The sequence below is a fragment of the Poeciliopsis prolifica genome, unplaced genomic scaffold (assembly GCF_027474105.1).
Source record: "Poeciliopsis prolifica strain line A6 unplaced genomic scaffold, Auburn_PproV2 SCAFFOLD021, whole genome shotgun sequence".
Lineage (NCBI taxonomy): Eukaryota > Metazoa > Chordata > Actinopteri > Cyprinodontiformes > Poeciliidae > Poeciliopsis > Poeciliopsis prolifica.
In genome coordinates, this window is record NW_026562396.1 from 4,083,577 (window position 1) to 4,102,352 (window position 18,776).

The 18,776-nt window shown below is 38.6% G+C and overlaps 2 protein-coding genes across 2 annotated transcripts; both read right to left on the minus strand.

The window, feature by feature from the left end:
• Window positions 1-311: 311 nt before the first annotated feature.
• LOC129369568 (interleukin-18 receptor 1-like) lies at window positions 312-6,436 on the minus strand. Its single transcript, XM_055045071.1, has 10 exons — window positions 6,322-6,436; window positions 4,775-5,024; window positions 3,963-4,137; window positions 3,660-3,798; window positions 3,515-3,580; window positions 3,258-3,390; window positions 3,005-3,150; window positions 2,721-2,873; window positions 2,184-2,336; window positions 312-2,110 (listed from the first exon to the last, which is right to left on the minus strand). The coding sequence occupies exons 1-10, from the start codon at window positions 6,356-6,358 to the stop codon at window positions 1,776-1,778; spliced, it is 1,587 nt and encodes a 528-aa protein (XP_054901046.1). The 5' UTR covers window positions 6,359-6,436; the 3' UTR covers window positions 312-1,775.
• Window positions 6,437-7,510: 1,074 nt separating this feature from the next.
• LOC129369392 (uncharacterized) lies at window positions 7,511-18,728 on the minus strand. The gene is made up of 19 exons (XM_055044744.1): window positions 18,546-18,728; window positions 17,102-17,354; window positions 16,043-16,229; window positions 15,766-15,910; window positions 15,623-15,682; window positions 15,416-15,539; window positions 15,122-15,276; window positions 14,871-14,986; window positions 12,248-12,297; window positions 12,041-12,162; window positions 10,640-10,889; window positions 10,294-10,471; window positions 10,029-10,167; window positions 9,874-9,939; window positions 9,657-9,768; window positions 9,399-9,541; window positions 9,121-9,273; window positions 8,480-8,632; window positions 7,511-8,406 (listed from the first exon to the last, which is right to left on the minus strand). Exons 1-19 carry the CDS (start codon window positions 18,586-18,588, stop codon window positions 8,072-8,074), a joined length of 2,784 nt encoding a protein of 927 aa, XP_054900719.1. The 5' UTR covers window positions 18,589-18,728; the 3' UTR covers window positions 7,511-8,071.
• Window positions 18,729-18,776: the final 48 nt, after the last annotated feature.

An 18,776-nucleotide genomic window follows, 5' to 3' on the forward strand; every position in this document is an offset into this window, starting at 1 on the left:
TCCTGGGGAAGCTTCGATCTTATTCAGAAGTCTTATAATGTGTTTTTTGCTTTAATAGTATGTTTTGGCCATTGTGACATTCTTTGTTGTGGTTTTCTCAGGGAGTAGCAAAAGAGCCAGCAGCAGGAAACAATGTTGTGCTGCACACTGAACTGGACTGGACCTGAGGTGCACCATGCGCCTCGCTTTCATAGCAACTGGCTCTGGAAGGAGCTGAAAGCAGAATTACCCAGAAGTAAACACCAGCATTTGAAAAGACTGTGGTTCACATTTGTATGAATAGTAAAATATCAGAAACTTATCATAGTAAATGGTGAAAACAAATTGAATATACTTTATTCCAGAAAGTTTTTACTAATCAATAATCAAAATTATTACTACTAGTAAATTAACATCATAAAAAAAAAAAAAGAAATAAGATTATGTATGTATTCAAACAAAAACCTTTCATTTGTCTTACACTTTTCATGCCTTTTGGCAGCTTTCATATAAACAGGTTACAATGAGCAAAGTCACACATTCTTCACATTTTACAGTTCTGGGACTTCATTTGTGGACAGAAAGTTATTTTGACTGCGACCTGTCCAGGGTGTACCCCGCCTCTCGCCCGGAACGCAGCTGCACCAAAAGGGACAAGGGTGCACAGATAATGGATGGATGGAAGTTATTTTGACTAGATATTCACGATTCAGTGAAAACATGTTGAAGAAATCTTAGCAAAAGAATATAGAATTGACAGCGATGAAAAGCTGTTAATTCTAAAAAAAACACAATAAGTCATATCATCAATAAAATCTAAATTAGAAGACAAGATCTGCTCGTACAGCAGCGTAAAGGGCCATCAAGTGAAGGAAAAGAAAAACTTAAAATCATTTTCAGGAAGACAAAAACCATGGCACATATTTTAGCTGGTCAGAACGACTGCTATTCTTTTTGCATAGAGTAACTTGGGCGGCGTAAGCAGCAACAGCAAAACACATGACAGATAAAGTTTACTACTCAGTCATATTGTGATGAAATCCCATTACTTGGATGACTAAAGGTGATACATTGATCCCTGCAGTTTTTCTGCTACTTACTTTTAAACAAAAGAACTTTCTAATGTCTCATAGATGTAGGGCAGTTTCACTTAAACAAGGGGAAACAGAACAATAGTAATTCAGTCAGGAAAAACATAAATTACATGAACAATAACAATGTTTGACTGTTGAATAGAATACAGTTTTTATCCCTTAGCAAAGCCTAATTTGAATTTGCAGATTTTCTGCAGGATTAAAGATATCGAGACTGGTTAATTCATAACCATAAAGCACCTCTGGCCCCTTCATGTTTCTTTTAGCATTATATCTACATTTATTGCTGGAAGACTCATCCAGGACTCATCAATAGATTTCTAATTCAAGGTTCCACCTTTTATGGTCTATAGTCAAGACCAGAAATGAAGCTCCAAACACAAGGTGAACGATGGTAATTTAGTATTTTTTCCATTTTTCAGTAATTGCTCCAACAGCTGTCACTTTCTCACCAAGAAGCTTCCAGTTGTTCTTGGAGCTCATTGCAGTCTTTTTGAGATTGTCTGTTTTGGCCCTTTGCTCTGTTAAAGGTGGTATCAGGTATCATCCAAGCTTTTAGGTAAATATTTAGCAGTTGCCAGACAGGAAAGTGGCTCATGAGAAAGTATGCAGCACAAGTCGTCAGGCCGGGACTCGAACCCGCGATGGCCGAGTCCATACATGGGTCACACTTTCCCCTGTGCCTCCACGACACCCATTATCTTAGCAATCATGTGATAAAAGTTGCATTTTTGGTGTTTGCTGTGGGGCCGGTAAGTGATAACGCAGCTGCTTCCAGAAGGAGGTGCAGGGCGGCCGTCCCTTCCAGGTGACACTGTTCCCAGCTTTACTCAGAAGCTGCAAAGCCTCTGGAAACGAACCTGACGCCGACGCCTCCGTCTGCTCTGTGTTTATGAAAATCAAGCGAGTCTTCCGCTCCACTAGAGAAGCGTGGATGGCGCTTAGCACTGCACTTCCTGGTTCAGGATCTGGAAAGCTGGGAACCAAAACCACAGCCCGGCTCTGCTCTATGCAGTCCAACACGGCCTGGGCTGCAACTGCAAAGGATAGAAGTGCAGGGTAAATATTACAACTTTACTACACAATAGGCCACGTTTCATTTCAGCTCACCTTGACCAGGTAAGACATCTCGATCAAAAAGACAGATGCTGTAACCAAACTCATCTTCCAAAGTACTCGCCAGGCATTTTCTGTCTTCCTCACTCAGTCCTTCATCAGTGACGCTTTTATAACACATCAAAAACGCATCGTAGCTTTTTTCATCTAAACACACAGAGAAAGCTGGAGCCCATCAAAGATCGTGCCTAACTTAGAGATTCATTTTCATGTCAAATAAAATAAGAACCGAAACAGACACAGTTTTTACAGTCTACAGATAATTGTTGTTTCTTCTTTGAAGGTTTTTCCTTCATTTTCAGATTTTAAACCACGTTTGACCAACACAATAATTAAACAGGAATTTGTGCTGCTGACATTAGAAAACTCACACAGCTAAAATCTATAAATTCCAAGTTTCTTTTTCTGACTTTAAGACTAAGGGCATCTTTTTATTTTTATGAAGCTTTGTGTCGAACTGATTTAGCCGCATTTTGTTACAAGGTTTGCTTTTCTACTAAAAAACAAAAACAACAAAAAAAAGAAACTCACCTGACTTGTTGTTCTGGCAACCGCTAGAACCAAGTTTGTCTCTTAGGAAAAGTGTGACGTCAATTTTAAACTTCACATATGTAGCAACAATCACAGCCATCACCACCACGATGCAGGCGACGCATGCAGTTAGAATAACTGCTGAAGGGCCAGCTGCAGGGAGAGTTAACAGCAACTTTAAATTAGTTTTAAAGTTGGTACAGCAACTTTAAAACAAATTTTCCATGGCGTTCTGTGATGCACGATTGTAAAAAAAAATGTGATAAATTTACAAATTCACACGCCTGTTTTATCCAGGGTGACTGAGACGAAGCGTGTGAGTTCAGCACTTTCCAGTTTGCAGCTGAATTTTGCAGACAGATCCTCTTCCAACACTTCTCTGAAGACTAAAGTTGCGCTCACCCAAATGACGTCGTCCACCGACGTGTTTCTGGAAAGCACAGATAAGAGTGGACACCATCAAGATATTAATGTGTTTTGTCATTTAGTTTGCAATATCAATTCGATTTCACGTGGAAATGCGAGTTCTGCTCTCACTTTGAGTATGTATCGTTGTAGAAGTAACGAAGGGTGTCGTTGTTTTCCACAAATTCGTCGTTTCTCAACCAGAACAGCGAAGAACCGTCGCTAGAGTCTATGAGGGCCGTACAAGTAATCTCTGCTGTTTTGCCTGGAAAAACAAAACAAAAAAAAAACACAGAACTGAACATAGCATAATAATAAAAAAAAACCCCAGAAAACAGTCTATTTGTATCTCACTGCTTCAAGTAAAAAAATATTTTTAAAAAACTCACCAAGCTCTACTTCAAAAACTTTACCATTCATTGGTGAAAAGATTCCTAAGTTTGTCAGAGGCTTTTCTGCACATAAAAAACAAAAATTTTTGTGTTTTTTTAAACTAACTAACACTTAACCTGGTAAATAAAGGGCCTTTTATACCTGTTTGGACATCAAGCACCACTGTGAAGGAAGTGTTGTATGTTTGACCAGAATACAAGAAAGACCTGGTGCAGATGTAGACTCCACTTTTCTCTACATCAACATTTAGGAAGTAATCTTCTGAGATCTCACCATTGTCCTGGGAAAGCAGGAACAACAACAATAATAATAATAATAATAATATATAACATATAATACTCAAATTGAAACGGAAATGTAAGAAAAGCACCATTAAATGTTCATGGTTATTGTTGCTGTGTAATCAAATCACATCGGCAGTAAATGATCTCCTGATCATTGTACCTTGTGCCATGCGATTCCCAGCAGCTCCCACAGAATGGGGAGGTTTTCTTCAGGGCAGTTCAGTTCGCAGGTTTGGTTTTTGTAACATGTTTGACTGTATCTGTTTCCAAACTCAGCCTCTCTGGACAACTCTGAGTATACTGTGAGCCTGAACTCCATCTGGCACCCGGTGTTCCTGTGAATCATCAAAGTAACGATAAAAATTATTTTCCAACCATTGCAGAATATTAAACAAGTTTTAAAATCAGACAAAAAGCCAATTTCTCAGTTTTTATTGAATTGGGGATTGTGAACAGGTCACTTTAAGGAGAGCCGTTTCCTCAGCCATTTGGTACTAAACTTGTAGGTGTGCTTTGGATCCTTGTCCTGCTTTATAACCGAGGTGGAAATGAGCTTAAGGTCACAATCTAATCACCGATCATCTCCGTCACGATTTTCTGGTAGAATTTGTGGTTGCTTCAATTATTGCATGCCTCCCAGATCCAGATCATCAGAGCGTTTCTTTACAGACCAGAACGCATCAACTCCACTTCAGTCTCATCAGTCCACAGAGCACTTTCCAAACACAAATGTGATTCTAACCTTTATGGAGTTTTTTTTGTGTTTATTCAGGCATAGATTGCTTTTCCCTTTATAATGAAATCATCGTTTGGAAAACAAGAACTTTTTTCCCAGGTTATTTTATTTTGTATGTATGATTTTTAATATAATCATGAAAGATTGAAGTATTATATGGACAGAATGGTTGAGTTAAAGTGAATATTCGGAGTGACTGAAAACGTGTTGGACAGGAATGGGTTTATGGGTTGTACCTGAGCGGACCACACGAGTAATTCCCCTGATGGTTTAAAGTGGCACTGAGAATCACAAGGCTGTCCTGAAACAGAACCAAACCAAGCCGCTGCTGCTCGGACGCTGACATGTTGCTGTAGAGTTGTGTCTTTTGGCCAGCCTCCAGTTTCCAAAGCACGACAGTACCATCATATTTACACTTGCCACATTGCAGCATCACCAGGTCACCAGTTCTGACATAGACCTCCTTGGTTGTCATGGGGCAAATGCCTAAAAACAACAACAAAAGAAACCAAACAGTGTGAGCAAATTTATTTCTGAAATAACTCAAGATTCCATCATTCCTGTTGACTTGAGAAACATTGTTGCTATGCTCCCTGGTTTTAGTTTCCTCATTAAAAAATCCATCTCTTATTCTTTGAAGCTTCTTGTGAAATCTCATAAAACAAGAAAACATGAAAAAACACGGGGACCCTTCCTGTTTCACTACCAAATCATCACAATCTGGTTAATTGTGATAACTATGCTCATATATTGCTTCAACTCCATGTAGATTTGTAACTTTAAAAACGAAAAGCTAATACATAAACAAACTTTTTTGAGAAAGGTTTCCACCTGAAATAACTAAAAATGTAGATTTAATATGATGAGTGGTGATCCAGACTCCGCTGTATGGTAAACAAGCTGTTTGAGTCCCTCATAAGAAAGATTGTATGTATCAGCCTACCAGACTGGAAAAAGAAAAAAGAGGTGTGACAAGAATTTAAAGTCAGTTGAGAGGGAAATACTATGAAAGTGAAGGACATTCAAAACATGTACCAACATACCCAGGTCTGGCTTTCCAAACAAATTCACACTGAAAGCAATCTGCAAAATACCAGAAGTCTCCAAAAACAAATGTTATTGTGTAAATTAATGCTCCCTCTGCTCATATCTGTCAGATTATTCTACTGAATTTTAAAATATTTCCCACATTCATGTTCCTCTATCTTTACGAGCCGCCTGACACCTGACTGCCACCGCCATGCTTCATGGCGTACATGGTACGTTTCTGATCACGTGCAATGTGTGATGTGCCCCAAGCATAGAAAAATAGATGGCTTTTCTCTCACTGACAAAATAACATTCTTCTTGGAGTCTCTCTGGCATGTTTGGAAAAATTCCAGGCAAGATCTCCAGTATATCAATTTTTGTCTTTCCCACACAACTTTGAGTATTAAACAACCTGGAATTAAACAACCTGGAACGGTTTTCTATGTAAACTCTCTCACCCACTTAAGCTTGAGAGCGGTTGTCACTGTCTGGGTTGCTTCCTCAATAAGGCTTATTCTTGCTGAATAAGCCTTACACACAAGCCTTTTATATTCTGAATTATGAGTTCAAATTCTTAAGCTAAATTTGACTTAATAATGTTTAATTCATAACTTTAGTACATTTCCATGTGATCACGGTGTGAACAAAAGAACGGAAAACTTTTAATCCTGCAAATGTGGAAGTAGTGCTCGAGGGAAGCACGTCCAACGTCTCCTTTGCAGACACTCCCCGACTGGCGCCCATTCTAACTCACCTGAGATAACTGCGAGGAATGAAAGTAGCAGGAACATCTTCAGAGCTGCTGCGAGAGACTTCACTGTGAACAGCTTGCCTCCTGCCTACATTCCTTCTCCTTCAGATCAATTAGTGATTTTCTCAATCTGACTGCAGGGTGAGATTGGAGAGAAATGAAACTGAAGAAAGAACGTCACGCTGTCTTTTATCCCTCTGAGTCACAAACCAAGTCTTCCTCCTCTGTCCCCGACTTCTGCAATTTTTAGTAGAAACTTATGAATCGTCTTAAAAGATGGTTTCTGGAAGAGGCATGTGAATGACCAGTTTCTAATCTACTTTTCTAACAGTCGATTAGAAAAGTGGCTAACTCTCAAATATATGAGTAAATGAAATTATGCACACAGGACTCAATTTCTTGCTGCTTAGGCCAAAGACGGGTGGAGATTTATTACCGGCAGTACATCTTCTCAATCGCGTCAACGCAAAATTTAAAAAATCTCCCCCTTCTGTTCTTAACGTCACATTATTTATAGTCTCATCTCTACTGGTGTGAGTTGGAAAGATCCTTGATTCATGCAAGGCTTCTTGGCATCATTTATAGTGAGCGTGTATTGAGACTTCCGAGAAATTATTTGGGACCTCTTGATATCGACATCTGCTCCATTTTCATTTTGTTCTTATCGGTCCAAACAGCATTCTTTCCGAGTCATGAATAGTTATGACTTCACACACAAGCAAGAGACGAGAGAGAGGTACGGGTCACTTTGGCCCAGAGTGATGCCAAGAATCTTTTCACAAAAGCAACTCCATAAATACTATTTCCTCTCTCACAGGAGATCTTGATGCAACTGTCCAGTGTTTGATTTCTGACCCTGAGATCATCGCTGCATGTTTCCCCCATTCCCTATTTACATATTTCCTGTGTAATATTTTAAAAATATATTCCAGTTTCATTTTACATATTACATCTTAATTGGTAAATGGAAGCGATTTTGTGTCAGTAACAACTTTCAGTTTACCATCCATCCATCCATAGGCATCTATTTTACTCAAACACTACAGCTGGCCCTTTCCAGCCTTGAGGAGCTCTGCAATTTTGTCTCTGGTGTCTTTGGAGAGCTCTTTGGTCTTAGCCATGTTAGTAGTTGGAGTCTTACTGTGTTTGGTGGGCAGGAGTTTTTATGCAGATAATGACCTCAAACAGGTGCTTCTGATTATTTTTTTTTATTATTTAGATTATGTCTCTCACAGCAGACATGAACCTAAAATTAACATTTCAGACCTCTCCATGATTTCTAAGTGGCAGAACTTGCAAAGTCACGGGGTGTTCGAATACTTATTTTCCTCATAATACGTTTGCTTGTCATACTTAACGGTGCAGCGAAGACAGTAACAGTTGACAATAAACACAGAAATTTAATTTCTAAATGCAGAAACAAAAATGTTAAAATAAAGTGATAACAAAACAACTGAGATTAATTCACATTCTGCTGTTCACTTTTACTGTGCTGTTAACATGTTACATGCTCAACTTCTACTGAAGCAATGACAGAAAAATAAATAATAAAACACATCAGTTTTTCTGAGTGTATTGCACTTTAGACTACAGAGCACAGTAGTCTAAAGTCATGAATAAACAGGATATTTTAAATATAAACACATTGATTTCGGCCTTATTTTTGTTAATGCATAAACAAAATAGGCTTCCATTTCTTATCTCTCATGTTGTAAGTCCAGTATAAAATGGTTAGTTAGCTTTGGATATCATCCTAACATTTTTGTGATAAAAGTTGCATTTTTGGTGTTTGCTGTGGGGCCGGTAAGTGATAACGCAGCTGCTTCCAGAAGGAGGTGCAGGGCGGCCGTCCCTTCCAGGTGACACTGTTCCCAGCTTTACTCAGAAGCTGCAAAGCCTCTGGAAACGAACCTGACGCCGACGCCTCCGTCTGCTCTGTGTTTATGAAAATCAAGCGAGTCTTCCGCTCCACTAGAGAAGCATGGATGGCGCTTAGCACTGCACTTCCTGGTTCAGGATCTGGAAAGCTGGGAACCAAAACCACAGCCCGGCTCTGCTCTATGCAGTCCAACACGGCCTGGGCTGCAACTGCAAAGGATAGAAGTGCAGGGTAAATATTACAACTTTACTACACAATAGGCCACGTTTCATTTCAGCTCACCTTGACCAGGTAAGACATCTCGATCAAAAAGACAGATGCTGTAACCAAACTCATCTTCCAAAGTACTCGCCAGGCATTTTCTGTCTTCCTCACTCAGTCCTTCATCAGTGACGCTTTTATAACACATCAAAAACGCATCGTAGCTTTTTTCATCTAAACACACAAAAAATACATTAACTTTTCCCACGTCTGCCTTCAAAAACCAATTCTGATGTAAAATAAACATCATAACTTCTTAGACATCTTTTTTGTTGCTCCTCAGAGCAGACAGACATTTGTTGTCTTTAAAGCTTTTGGAGACATTTTCCAGTGCTGTTGATATTCTGTAATCAACGGCACTGGACAACTTTAATAATTTCTCAGAAATGTTATTAACTATACTGTCCTGATAGAAAATAATCCAGAAAACGGACTGGATCTGCAAATGATTTCATGAGTAGAACGATCATTTATAGGGCAACAGTGTGTACCACTGAATATGTGCGGTCTCTAAATAAATTAAGTTAGATGGATGACTGGTTTAATGGTCTTCTTGCACAATCAAAATCTGTGCAGTGAATCAATGCATTCAGGGCCTATTTTCCAATTTGAAGTTAAGATCACAGACAAAATCAAATGAGCTTTTTCTGGTCAAGACTCACCTGAAGTGCTGCTCCGGCAATCTTTAAGGCCGACTTTGTCTCGTAGGAAAAGGGTGACGTCAATTTTAAACTTGACGTAGACAACAGCGACCACCGCCATCAACACCACAACGCAGACAGAGCATACGGTTAGCTTCACATGCGAAGGTTGAGCTGCAGGGAGACGATTGAGTTGATGAAATTATTGGATAACTCATTTTGCAGTTGCTCTGCAATAAGAGATAATCTGATCACAAAATGAGCAACCGAGAACAACGAACGTTTGAAAATTCCCACACCTGTTTGAACGAGGGTGATGTTGACGGCGGAGGTCTGCTTGTCATTTGAAAATACACAGGTAAACGTTTTTGACAGGTTTACAGGTGACACCTCTCTGAAAATTAAAGATGTATTCATCCTGTTTGGCATCTCTTCATTTTCACTGATGGGAAGGACAAAAGGGACGTCAATGAGCTGTCACTGACTGCATTACATCTACATTACATGTCTATTTATCGTCAGTTGCAGTGTATGTGAAATATGAGTTCAGCTCTTGCCATGGATCTGTGGAAACATCCAAGTCATCCACAAATTTCCCATCACTCGTCCAATATGGTCTACTTTGGCAAGAATCTACGTGTGCTATGCAAGCAATCACTTTTTTTGTGCCTGCAATAAAAAAAGAAAATTACAGAAGAATGAAAACATAAAAATAACACAGAATGTATTATAGAATGTATTTTGGTGTCTTAATGTTACAAATAAAACACTCACCGAGTTCTACTTCAAAAACCTGACCATTCTTGGGTGAATAGATTCCTAAATTTGACTGAGGCTCATCTGCATGCAGGATTTGCTATTTTAGGTTTTGACAAAAGTTTAATTATGAAAACACATAAAGACATAACAAGAGGGCAGTTTTGTAACACCTGTTTGAACTTGAAGGTCCACCAAAGAGGAAGTATTATATATTTCACCAGAATACGAGAAAGACCGGGTGCAGATGTAGACTCCACTTTTCTCCAATCCAACGCTTGGGAAGTAATTATCGGTGGGCTCACCATTTTCCTGAGAAAGGAGCCACAGTTTAAACCAATTGAATTTTTGGATTTCAATATTAGCAAGAGTAATTTCACTTGAACTTGTCAGATAGATGTTATATAATCAGATAAGACCCACTGCTGATTTTAATACCTTGTGCCACACTTCTCCTATCTTCTGGAGAATACCGGGGATTCCTGCATTAGGGATGCGTCCTTCACGACAAGTTAGTTCGCAGGATTGCTTTGCAGTACATTCCCTAGAGTACATGTTCCTGGTGGATTGCTTTGGGAATATTGTAAGTCTGAACCGCATCTGGCTGCTGGTATTCCTGTAAATCATCAAAGAAAGATGGACAGAGCATGAAAATCATAATTCCGATGCCTTTTTCTATGTTTAAAAATGTACATCTAAAGTAAAGTGTACTTTTCTTTTGAAATACATTTCTAAAAAGAAACTCTTAAGGTATGGTGTGTGAGCGTCAGTTTACGGGTCGTACCCCAGAGGACCACATGAGTAATTCCCCTGATGGTTTGCAGATGCTCTGAGAATCACAAGGTTGTGCTTATAAAAAACCAAACCGAGCTTCTGCTGCTCAGACGCTGACATGTTGCTGGAGAGGTGCATCTTCTGGTCTGTCTCCATTTTCCAAAGCATTACGGGACCATTATGTTTCGGCTCTCTGCAGCTTAGCACCACCAGTTCACCAGCGGTAGCATAGATCTCATTGGGCGTCACGGGACAAATGCCTGCAAAAACAAAATAACCAATTTACTTTGCTATGATAGCTGTCTTTTATACAGTTCACACTTTCTGTCTGAAATGTCAGTTTCAGACCAGACGTAACAGATGCACCTGCTCAGTCCTTTCATACAGCACTGATGGTGTGTGGATTAGAAATCATTATGGAATTTTCCCTTGGCAAAGATTAGACAATATAGAGGTTTGAAAGGTAAAAGGTGAAAAGACAGCCACATAAAATATGTCTCTTGAAGTATAATTCTGGGTCAAATTGACTAACCAAGCCAGACTTTGAACATCAGGCTAAAAAAATAAACAGTAAAAGTCACATTTCTGTTTTCTTTCTACCGTCCAACCTTGAAAAATTATTGAAAAGACGTCCGTCTTCAGTGATCACGTGGTAAGTGTTGCAATTTTGTAGGGACCATGCAAACACTATCTGAATTTTCTACAACTAGTCCCTTTAGCTCGATGCAAGCTTTGATAATAATGCACCATGCTACCAGATGTGTCAACCACATGGTCTGCAGAAGCTCTCAAGATACAGAAGGTGACAAGTTAACCACATCCTAATTTCTAGGAGGGGTCAGGCGTGCAAAACTAGACACATTTCTTCTGAACAACATGCACGATTTTCCAGTATTTGAAGATCTCTCTGATTCTTTTTTCCGAGGGTTTAGTGTGCACAATATGAAGGAAGGTTTCTTGCACCCAACGCCTGTTTTTTTTTTTTTTTTCCGACAGCCCTTTTAAAAAAGTTTCACTTTTTTTCTGCTTTCACGTTGATGATATTATGCAGCTTTGCTCAATGTTTCCCCTGAGATCGTCGCACAAGGGCATTTCTCATCTACTGCCTGATCAAATTCTCTAGGCAACATTTCGCCCACCTGACCTCATTGGATTTCTTTTGATAATTACCATTAATTATCATGTCGACAACAACATAAACGCATACATCTTTTGGTTAAAGCATGAGCATTAAAGTGTACAAATCACTTTCATTTACTTTGAGATCATTACCACAACAGTGTTTCAAATCATAATCACCGCAGTTTCTCCCCTTTCTCCTTGCGTGACGTCATCGCGCACCACAACCATAATTTTCAAAGCGCCCGTCGATACAAACGTGTGTGGAGAGAGACCATCGCCGTTGACTTACCCGAGAGAAGGACGAGAAGCAGCAGAACCATCCCGGGTTGCCTGCGGCAGATTTCAACAACGCGTTTGCGCTCAGACCGACTTCTGCCTAAGTTTCCTCCTAAGCGCTGAAAGCCACTTCCTCTACGTCACCAACGAGTGATGGAGGATGAAGCGAAACTTAAGGAAGTTTTTCTCACACCCTGAGTCATGTTTGATTTTTTTTTACCTCCTGTTCCGAAGAAACTGCATAATCTGTATTGGAGGGTTTTCTTCACTCTGCATGTGACCATGAATACAGTGATTATTGAAACCGTTTTTTTGTTTTTTGTTTTTTCCACATATAGGTCTACAGTGGTATAAAGTTATTGGCAATTTGTATTTATTTTTTTCATCTAGAATTGAAGTGGAAAAATACTCAGCAATAAAACTGTGGTCAACAGTTCTTGGATAAACGTTTGCTGACGTCTTAACATTTCATTTTAAAATTCTAGTTTTTTTTTACTGTCAAAGTTGCCCCTGTCAGCCTGAGAACATGTCAACACCTTTTAGGAATAAATAAATAAATAAATTATTAGACCTAAAAGACTGTTGAATTCACTGTATAGAAAGAAAAAAGGAGGAACTCTGAGTCTTCTGTCTGGTCATGTTGTTATATGAATTGGAGCAACTTTTATTGAAATAAATGCAATAAATCTTTGCGAAGTGACTCGTGTCATTGTCGAACACAAGGCGTTCTGTCAAACAATCAGTTCAGTTCATCTGTGTCTCACTATTACCTGTTAAGCAGGGATTTATGTATGCAGAAAGCCTTTTAAAGCTGAGCAAACACTGGTAATAAAAGTGCAACATGTTGACTGACGCACCAACCGCTGTCTGTGCAGACACCTGCATTAACCACAACTTAACTTCCAGAATCTGTTCGATTATTACTTTCATTTATCTCTTCGTATAAAAGACAAGTGAACTGGAAAAAATGGTGGCCGGTGAATCCAGATGCTTTTCATCTGTCTCGGATTTGATGAAGGGTGACTGAAAGCTAACATTCAGCTGAGGTTACTTTTTGTAAAATACTTTAGCCATCTGACACTTGAAACAAAACTGCTTTGCTAATCATTATCATTGTGTTTTGTTTTTTGTTGTTTTTTTTTTTTTTTCAGAATGCTGACAAAGCTTCTCCAGACCCACATGGACGCTGTGCAACAGTTTTCTTTGCCTGAGTCTTTTATTGATGTTTGGCCTTCATGTGTTCATGTATCAATAGAAAAAAAAAAATCCTTCAATCACTGACGAGGTTTCGCCCAGTTCTTTTCAGTTCATTTGCTGGGCAGAGAAATGACACTGTTCTGAAATCATGTGCTGCTTATGCAGTCGGCTTCATAATCTCTCTTCTGAATGTTGGAAAAGATGACAGACATGACATCAAAAGCACTAAAATAAGTGTTGCTGCTCTGCTAAAAACATATAAATATAGTGCAGTAGCTGCAAGGGAATCCTCTTAACTGGAGGTAACCAATGCAAGACATAATCAGGTTTTATTTTAAATTAATACATAAAACAAGGAAATATAGTTGGATGGAAGAATGAGTCCATGTGTGTCAGCTTAAATATATTTAAACTCATGAACAACTTATTAGCCCTTTTAAATTCTGAATGCTTAGTAAATAGAAGTAATTCATTTCAAATAAACCCAAACTCATGTTCAATGCTGGAGGTGTTGATGTTCTACCACCCCCTGCTGGCTGACACCGGTTGTTGCAGGTTGAGAAAGTAGAGCACTTTCAACCGATTCATAGGAGAGAAATAATCTCTGCCTTTTGTGGCATTAATAATAAGACTCCCTCGTTTATGCTTGCTAGATTCTGTTATTCCTCTCTGAGATGCAAATCCAGAATTGTAGAAATTTTAGTTGATTTCATAAAAAAATAAATAAAACATGGAATTATTAAATACTCACAAATACTTTTATTAAAACAGTCTGGTTGCTTATTAAGCATCTTCGTTAGACCTTAAGACAATAAGAAGTCAACTTTTATGTCATGAGTGTAATAAAAAACACACAATACTTAATGTGCAAACCAAGAAAACAATGTCAGTCAGCTGTCTGATAAAAATCAGACTACACGTTTACTGACTTAAATGTTATGTCAGCGTATAATTTTTATGTGATTATATCACCGAGTGCCTTCAAAACTTGACTAAAAGCCCACCTGTTTGGAGTTACTTTTGAAACAAAATCAATGAAAAATGTATCTGTGGCACTTGAATAAATGTAATGTTTCAGTTGTTGACTGTGTGTTTGTGACTTTTTATCTTTTTGTATTGAAAGTGTGAAGCACTTGGAAATGTCAAGTTGCTAAAATGTGCTGCACAAATAAAATTGGACAGATTTGACTGATATATCTCATGTTCTTACGCTTTTATGAAATGAGCTTTTATGTCTTTGCTTCTTGTATGACTTCCCATTGTGCTTGTGACAAAGCAGAGTTACGCTGGTGGGTTTGTTGTTTTTCTATCTTAGCTGTGAAGCCAGTGGAAGAATGTTTAATGCACCCTATTTTGCTGAATTGATCTCAGGAATCATCTGAGTTTCGACTGTGTAAAATTAAACTTGCGCTTACAACTGATCTCCACCAGGGGGAATCCAAGCATAAAAAGACACTGATAAATGCGCTGCATTATGTGGTTGCAGTGTGAGGTAGAAACATGAAAACATGAGCTCCTTCAGTCTTTAGTCTTCAGAAACTGACAGTCACAGCATCACCAAGTTATTGTCTTGGTGCCAAACATGTTAACCTTACTTTGTCAAAGCCTTGATTAACTGGTCTGGAGCTCCACAGATGCTTTTATGCTCTGCAACTGGAATATTTGGACCTTTTCACATGGCACACCAGAAACAGTGCCACGATCAGAACCACAGCAGTGACGGCCAAAGTGCAGAGGACTGGGAAGAACCAGACCAGACGAGCTGGAGGAAGATTGAACATAATTTGTAGTCATTAAAAGAAGTTACGTCAAAGATTTACATGTAATAAATCAGCAAATTATGACTACAGTTTAATGGTGGTGTATTAAAGATTGATCTCATCCTGTAAATATTCACCTGTTGTGCGTTTTTCAGCCAGAGAGATGGTGATGAAGCTTGACTGTTGGTGGTCAGACTCCAGTTTACATGTGTATTTCTTCAACAGATCCTCCTCTGTCACGTCTTTGAAGACCAACGAGGCTGTCATATTTACTTCATCTATATATTTGGTTCTAGACGGAGCAAAACAGAATGGAAAGAAAAGTAGCAAATGTATTAGCTCTACTAGATGTGGGCGAAATGCTGACTGTGTTGTGCTTTTTTTTTTTTTTTTTACAAGTTTTGTCAGACAACATGTAGAAAAGGTTTTACCTTGAATAATTGTAGAAAACAGGCAGGCTCTCATCCGTATCGACAAATGAATTCTCACTTAGCCAAAACACCATGTCATGGTCGGAGTAGGCGACAGCTTTACATTCTATCACTAATGTTGATCCTAACAACAGAGTTGAAAATAAACATAAATGATTGATTCAACTTTAAGACACAGTCTGAGAATGAAATCAGACAAGAACTCACCTAAGTCTATGTGGAACACGTCATTCTGCTGTGGCGAGGTGATCTCGGATTTCCCATAAGCTATGCAACCACAAAAAAAAAAAGGTTTCTGCTTAAAATAGTTTAAAATATAAAGAGCATAAATATACATCAATGCTCCTTACTGCTTTTCTGGATTTCCAGCATTACTGAGAAGCTCATATTATAAATTTGATCGTCGTACAAGAAAGATCTGATGCACTTGTAGATGCCACCGTCTCTTTCCACTACACTCGGGAAGTTGTTTGGTGTTGACATCGTCTCGCCCTCCTGCCAGATGGAAGATATGTTCAAGATATGTTAATACCTTGAAATGAAGTTTTTAAAAGAAAAGGAAATAAAAGCGTGCAACCTTCTCAGGCTGACACTATCCACACCGGTGCTTCCTCTGCTTTCAAATACCTTGTGCCACGTGATTCCTCTGCCTGTGATATTCGGAGTGTCATGAGTGGGGACGTTTGCTGTGGGACAATACAATGTGCAGGACTCTTGCGTGTAGCATGTTGTGGAATACCGATTCCTCTCTTCATACTCTGTGGCCTGGGGTTCGTACACAATCAGGCTGAACCAGAACTTTCTGCTGCCATTCCTGTCAAAACATTAAGCAATATGACAAGAGAACTTTCACTTAGCATCTGTAATTAAAACAGGGATGGCTGGTGTTTGAAAAACTTGATTGCAGTGTCTTGCAAACGTGTAGGTGAACTTTTCCACCTTTTGTCACATTGCATCTACAAACATATTTATTTGGGTTTTTACGAGGTTGTCTAATTAATTCATAAGGTGCAGCATGAACACTTGTTGATGTTTATTTATTTCTAAGGGACAATGCACATCACATGATATGCCCGATTTTGTCATAAAGGCTCGTTTTTATCTGCAGTCCCTCAGGCTACATCAACATAAAAACAATAAACAGTACAATATAGACATATTAACAAGCTTCTTCCATCAAAAAAAGATAATAACAATTACAAATAAGAATATATTCTCTGGAAAACATACCAGCATATAGATTGAAAAAGAATAAAAAGTCTTAAGTTCATCACAATGCAAACAATACAATTTGACTGACTGTTTAAAATATAGTCCAATGAATATAGCCCTCCACTGGGCTCAGCTCCTTCAGACTAGTCAGCAGCAATTAGCAAACACCTGATGGAACTGTGCATCTGCTGAGTTTGTTATATGAGCTACTCCCCAGAGCAATGCTAACAAAAATCTGAACTGAATGATGCTTCACACCTATTTCGGGACTCTTTCAGAACAGAGGTCCTACCCAGCAGCCGTCTAGGGAACAGCTGGAAGAAGGATTTAACTTCCCAGGCTAATCTGATCAGGCATCCAGATAACACACTGAGCCAGCCCTTATTTCTGTAATTCAGCCCACATGTAATTGATGATGTTTGCTAGTATTCAGATAGAAATGTCATTTCGAAGGTCTTGAGTGTTTCATCTTACCTAACTGAGCATGAGTAATTTCCCTGATGGCTCAAAGAGGCTCTGAGTATCACAAGACTTTGTCCCTGTAGAAGCACGTCCATCTGACTCAAATCAGCTGATTGTGTTGACAGGATGCTGGTCAGATTCATCCCCCGATTCGTCTGATTGGTCCACAGAATACTTGTGTCAGGGTCATTTTTCTGAGGGCAGCGCAGCACCACCAACTCCCCTGCCCTGGTGTATATTGTTTTAGGGCTCAGTGAAAGTACTCCTGCAACAGAGAGTGAAATTGAAGCTGATTTATTGGTTGGACTTGGTTGTAGGCAGTATAAATCTGTTTGAAAACGGCACACTCTTTAGCAGCAGCAGCCTGTAATCAGTTAGCGGTTCAAAGACAAACTCAAAAACAAAAGAGGAAAGTTTTTATGTGAGTCTGAGAGTGCAGTGATAACTGTTCTGTCTCATTAAACGGTTTCTATTGAAGATAACAAAAACATCTTAAAGCAAATATTTACACGGAGCCTCCTTAGTGAATCACTATAGACACTGCATAGTTTAGGGATTATATTTTCCATTAAATTGAACACAATTGTTTCACTAAAAGGATTTTTGGCACTCAGTGCAAAATATATTCATATATTTATTTATTTTTTATGTTTTTTTGCTTGACACTAAAGAAAACACAATTTAGACACTGCAGAACCTGAATATGTTCATCTTTGATCTTTGGGTGAGGCAATTTTCATGTTGACAATTCGGTAAAACGTTTCTTGTTGCCTAAATGCATGAACAGGCTTGTTGCTCAGCTAGAGAAAATTATGGTCCTTATCTTTTACAATGAGCCTCATGTCTTTGAGGTTGACTTGAAGGTCTTGAGTTTTTCATCTTATCTAAGTGAGTCAGAATAATTTCCCTGATTGTTAGGGGGGGGTGGTTCCTAATCTGTTGTTTCCTCCACAGATTATCAGATTCCAGTAAGAATTAGGCTCTGGTCCAGTCCTAAGCTTTAATATGACGACCAATCAGAAGAGAGATCAACAGTTGTTGACAAGAGTACTGGTAAAATTACCAGGAGTAATTACCAGATGTTGGTCAAATGAAAAAAAATGAAAATACTTCAAACCTTATAATTGCACAATGAACAATATTGGCTTCATAATTGTTAACATGTTAGACAGAACAAATGGATAACAAATAGTTAATTTTATTTGTGAAAAAAAAGAAAAAAAATATATATATTAATATATATATATAAAATATATATATATTAAAAAAAAAAATATATATATATATATATATATATATATATATATATATATATATATATATATATATATATAAAATTTATATATGCATTTGAAATGAGCTGTACTATCTATCTATCTATCTTTAGAGAGAGAGAGACGTAGTAATTCATTCTACACAGGTTAACAAGTGGTGTAAACAATAAAAATGACATTACCTGTCAGGAAAGGAAGGAGCATCAGCAGAACGTTCACCTTCATTGTGATCTGGTTTGATTCCGACGTGTGAACGACTTTGACGCGTGAAGTGACTTTTCCCTAGAAGTCCTCCCACCTCTCCTTGATCTGTCAGCCACAGTTCTAGTTGTCAGGCGATCCATTGAATGTCCACTACTTTTGCTTTTCTTTATTTAACTGCGTGCGCCACACGCTGGGCAAACCTGCCATTT